A 5,077-nucleotide genomic window follows, 5' to 3' on the forward strand; every position below is an offset into this window, starting at 1 on the left:
GCACCAGATGGCTTTCCCTAAAAAAACTCCAGCTTAAGATAGTGAGTAGGTTGATGTGAAAAGACCAAAATACATTAGATCTTGTTTTGATCTATCCAGGTCTATCCCCGTGTTAACTTCATTTTTTTTTCCAGTAACCATAAATTAACAAACCACTGCTTGACATGAGCACCTAATTATCTAGAAAACAATCAACATAATAATGGAGTAACAAACCGATTCATTTTATCCTTCTCAACAAACAAGATCCTTCTCAGCCAATAATTTGTTTGACACAGCAGATCTTTTTTTCTGGCGGGGGACAACGGATCTGATGAGCTTGAAGTTGCAATTTGCTCCAAGTCGTTTGAAATGAACTACAATTTCAGAAGGAGAAGAAAACTTCTTCAAAATAGGTCATATCAGTTCCACACATGTGTGAGATAGGCATGCGTCTCAGAGAAATTTGCAGCCACAATCATCTGGTATGAGCTTGGACATCAAGAGAACTTGCACCCGCACTCAAACACAAATTATCATCACAGCTGAGGGGACAAACAGAGCAGTGCAAACTATCATCACACTTGAATCCGCAACTCAACCAGAGGAACAAGCACCGGTGGAAGGTGACCCCAGTAATTGTCGTCTAGCTTTCGTCCCTGTTTGAAAGAGACGAGTTAACAAAACATTTCCCCGCTGAGCACTTGTTCGGTTAATTCTCTCCCCAAGAGAATTGGAGGGGATTGGCGAGAATTAAGATGTATTTTGACTTACAAGGGTTTTAAATCCTCCTCAAAACCCCTTCAATCCCCACGGATCCACACTCAACCGAACAAGGCCTGATGAAGAGCCACACATTACTGGGTGGAACGGCTGGCTTTCTATGGTGTACAAAAATGTCAGATGTCATTGTACATAGTGAATGTCGTCAGGTACGTGGGACTGTGTACATTTTTTTGAGGTATACGTGGGACTATATACATGTGCTCCATCCACGCACAAACACGTACTATGACTAATGGGAGGTATATCGATATATCTTTTTCAGCAATTTACCTATAATGGTATAACTATCTATCTCAAATACAATTCACGCTTTTCAAAGTAGTAAATGCCACAATTCTACCAAAGGCTACACTGAATTTCTCTGCAGATTCATTCACATCCTCTCCTGTGGGAAACCAGGAGCGGACAGGTGACAATTCTTCTGCAGGTGCAGTAGCACATCCTTGGCTTCCACAACCGATGATTTCCTGTGCTTTGCAAGCCTGCACGCAAAATCAGCCGCTGTGTTAATGAAGTCGTCGGCAATCTCCAGGATCAAATCTTCCACCTCTGGATCAACCTCGCAGAGTGGATCCACCTGCGCCACCAAATCATGTATCTTTCTCTTCCCAAGAAGTTGGCTGCAATTTCCCCCTCCTTGATGCGGCGCATTTGCACCCGCCGCGGTTCCGCCTGAGGAAGGTGTAGCCGGCTGCGATCCTGCCATGTTTGCGGGCTTCCCTGCGGATGATGCTGGCATCCTTGGAGATGCTTGCTGTTGTTGCCGTCGCTGCTGGTTCAGATGTTGGGCATTAAGATGGGGAAGTCGCTGTAGCGCCTGCGCAATCTGCTGGCGATTCAATCCTCTCTGCTGAAGTTGTTGTATCAGTTGCATCATTTGTTCTTGCTGGCGTTGATGTGGAGAAACAGGCGAGGCCATTGCCGATTGCATCTGATGCGTTGGTAACATCTGCACCACAGGACCATTTTGTGATGATCCAGGTTGCTGCTGTGGCCTCATTTGTGCATGATAGGCAGAACGTTGCTGAGTTTGAGCACCATATGGGGTAGTAATTCCATTAGGCCTCATCTGGTTCATCAGGGAAGCACCCATGGACTGCGCTTGTGCAGTGGGAGTGTTGAATTGCACGCCTTGTACCACGCCCCTCTGCCCTGGCTGCGCCATCATCGTTGGCTGGAACTGGAGCCCGTACTGCGCCGCGGAGGCTGCGTTGCCCTGCCCTTGAAGCATCCTCGGCTGCCCCTGCCCAAACATGGCCGCGCGCAGCCCCGGCTGCTGGCGCAACTGCCCCCCGCCGCCCGGGAAGGTCATCTGCGTGGCATATGTCGTGCCGGCTGTCGCGTACCGTGGAGGCTGGCCGACGGCGGGGGCGAGGGGGGCCTGGCCCGAGCGGTGGATCGCACCGAATCCTCCGGCGCCTTCAGCCGCCTGCGCGCGAGAAGGCGCCTGCAGCTGCGGCGGGAGGTCCGTGGATCTGCCTCCCGTAACAGCCGACGCCGGGTTGACCTGCACGGAGGAAACGATGGGGGGCAGGGGGATTTGGGGGTTGGAGTTCGGCGGGATGGAATCAGAGGCGGCGAGCTGGTCGGGCTGCTGCGATGCGGGGGAGGCTAGGGATGGCGGATCAGCCATGGCGGGGCCGGTTGTAGGGTTCCGGCGGCGGCGATCGGAGACGACGCGGGGTGGACGGTCTGCGTGATTGCGATGGGTCGTGTTGATGTGTTCCTTTTGACCATCACGCAGAGACCGGTAGTCTCATAACCGCGAAACTTATTACCATGTTAAAAAAAACCGCTAAACATGAATCCTGACTGGCACGATATTGTCTTTTCCCCCTCCTTATATATGATTTGTTTTTTGAACACATTAACTCCTTATACTAGATGATGCCCCGTGCCTGGGAATTTGTAGCGCCGTGAAGAAGAATGATTTATGGAGTGAGAAAATAATGTAACCATTAAAGGAATATAAAATATGTGTTAATTTCAATCCTTGATGGAATGGAATAATGCAAACTGTAGAAAATTAGTACATTGTAGTCGATAAAGCATTGCTAATGTGTAGACTGGTAGAATGCTTATATATATTGCAAAATATCAATTTGAGATGTTTAAGTTCAGCGGGGTATCTCAAAAATACACATTTAGTTTGAGTGGTCTAAGATTTAGCCACCATATTAATTCAAGAGAGGAACAACAAATAAAAGTATTTAAAAAATGAGAGAGAGAGAGAGAGAGAGAACTTCTATAATGTTGGTATTAACCTTGGTGTGTAGCCCATGAGTCCTCATTCTCCAATTTCTTTGTGCTACTGTTTGCCTTAAAAATGCTGGCATTACCCTTGGTGTGTTGCCCATGAGTCCTCATTGTCCAATTTCTTGGTGCTACTGTTTGCCTTAAACGGTCATGGCGAAGCGGCCACAACACTTTGCTCCCGTTGCTTCTACAACAAATATAATCTAAGTTTTTTGGGAAAACTTTGTTTTTGCCACTCTAGCTTTTGCCAATTTTTTACTTATGCCACTCTAGAATTTGACTTCCCACGTTTGCCACTCTTAGCTTTTGACAATATATCACTTTTGCCATTCCGTGGCAAAAGCAAAATTTTCAGAGTGGCAATTGTGATACATTGTCAAAAGCTAAGAGTGACAAATGTGAAATGAAAAATTATCATTTTTGCCATGGAATGGCAAAAGTGATGTATTGTCTAAAGCAAAGAGTGGCAAAAGTGAGATGTCAAATTCTAGAGTGGCATAAGCAAAATTGGCAAAAGCAAGAATGGCAAAAACAAAGTTTTCCCAAGTTTTTTGGGACGCCCGAGGGGGGGGGGTACCTCAAAAATACCAGTTTAGTTTGAATGGTCTAAGATTTAGCTATCGTAATAATCCAAGAGAGAAAAGCATAAAAATAGAAAATGAGATAGGGAGAGAGAGACCTCTTATAATGTTGGTCATTCTCCAATTTCTTCGTGCTAATGTCGGGCTACTGTGATGCTGCGGCAGCCATGACACTTTGCTTGTGTTGCTTCTACATTAAACAAATTTCTGCTTCCATCCATTGCAAATGCTAATTCCCGGGCATGCTCCTGTACTAAAATTGCACCAGATTTACATCACACACATGCACCTCAACGTAGACCTCTCTGAGCTATAGCTCACCTTCTTCATCATGAATTCATGATAAGGTTCCATGACTCACACGGCGGCCATACCAATATCCCCACACTATTTCTCTTATCAGTCCAGGGTCTCTGGAAACGGAAGATGAAAGGCGAGGACGTAAAACTAATTAGTCCTTATATCCTGAAAATCCAGATGTGTAAAATTTCGTAGCAGACTATGTAAATTACATCACCACTGAAGCATAACTGATTGCATAGAGTAGTGTCTATGTGATCTAAGCTCAATGAATTGCACATAGTATTAGCCAGATAGGTACAAATTTAATATCCACCCTCATCTAAGGATGGCGAATTGGACGGATTGTTTGTTGGATTGGTCAAACCTAAACGATTTTACTTGCTGCTAAAGTTCCCTACTGTTTAGAGATAAAAAAAACTCTGATGTCTGATGAGGTAAATAACTTACACGTACCTCTGAAGTAGAAAAAGTTTTTTTTTGGGGGGGGGGGGAGTAGAAATTGATAGGAGACGGGCCTCGAAGAAGAAACACAGTCGGGAGTGAGAAGAAGCCAAAGGTGTTGGGACGGGACAAAATCCCCGCTGGGCTCTCCTTAGGCAAGGGTCGCTGCCCGCTGGTCCTTCTCTCGGCCGCCCGACTATGCACATCGAGGCCTCACCCAGTCGCCTGACCCTCCATGCCACACCTTCGGATTGCTGGCTGCCGAGGCTGACGCCGTCCGTCGCCCTGGAATCCGCGTGTTGAAACACTTCGATCCTTGCCCGTGACTACTGTCGTTTCCTTTCCTTTACAAAATTCAGTAATTTCTCGAGAGCATGGACGATGGGGAGATTACCTTACCTTGACCAGGACCATAGGACATAGGAGTAGAAAGGGAGTGACCTGGGGGAGCATGTGAGGGGGATCGGGGGGCTGTATGTAGATTACCACCAGGAGACGAATCGATGCTAGACAACTGAAAGAATTAGTGATTATGTGACTGGTGGGTTACAGAAGGCGGAAAACAAAACAATCCTTTGGCTTCAATGACTGTCTAGGAAAGAGAAACAGACTTGTACATTGGTAACGGTGAAGGAAATATGTCCTAGAGGCAATAATAAAGTTATTATTTATTTCCTTATTTCATGATAAATGTTTATTATTCATGCTAGAATTGTATTAACCGGAAACAT

The 5,077-nt window shown here is 46.1% G+C and overlaps 1 protein-coding gene across 1 annotated transcript; it reads right to left on the minus strand.

Annotated features, from left to right (window-relative positions):
- Window positions 1-868: 868 nt before the first annotated feature.
- Window positions 869-2,513, minus strand: LOC125517396 (transcription initiation factor TFIID subunit 12b-like). Its single transcript, XM_048682590.1, has one exon. It carries the CDS (start codon window positions 2,396-2,398, stop codon window positions 1,139-1,141), a length of 1,260 nt encoding a protein of 419 aa, XP_048538547.1. The 5' UTR covers window positions 2,399-2,513; the 3' UTR covers window positions 869-1,138.
- Between the last annotated feature and the right edge of the window lie 2,564 nt (window positions 2,514-5,077).

Source organism: Triticum urartu, chromosome 6 (genome assembly GCF_003073215.2).
Source record: "Triticum urartu cultivar G1812 chromosome 6, Tu2.1, whole genome shotgun sequence".
Classification (NCBI taxonomy): domain Eukaryota; kingdom Viridiplantae; phylum Streptophyta; class Magnoliopsida; order Poales; family Poaceae; genus Triticum; species Triticum urartu.

Bases quoted from the DNA above. Each gene is read 5' to 3' on its own strand.
- LOC125517396 (XM_048682590.1), bottom strand. From the start codon at position 2,398: ATGGCTGATCCGCCATCCCTAGCCTCCCCCGCATCGCAGCAGCCCGAC.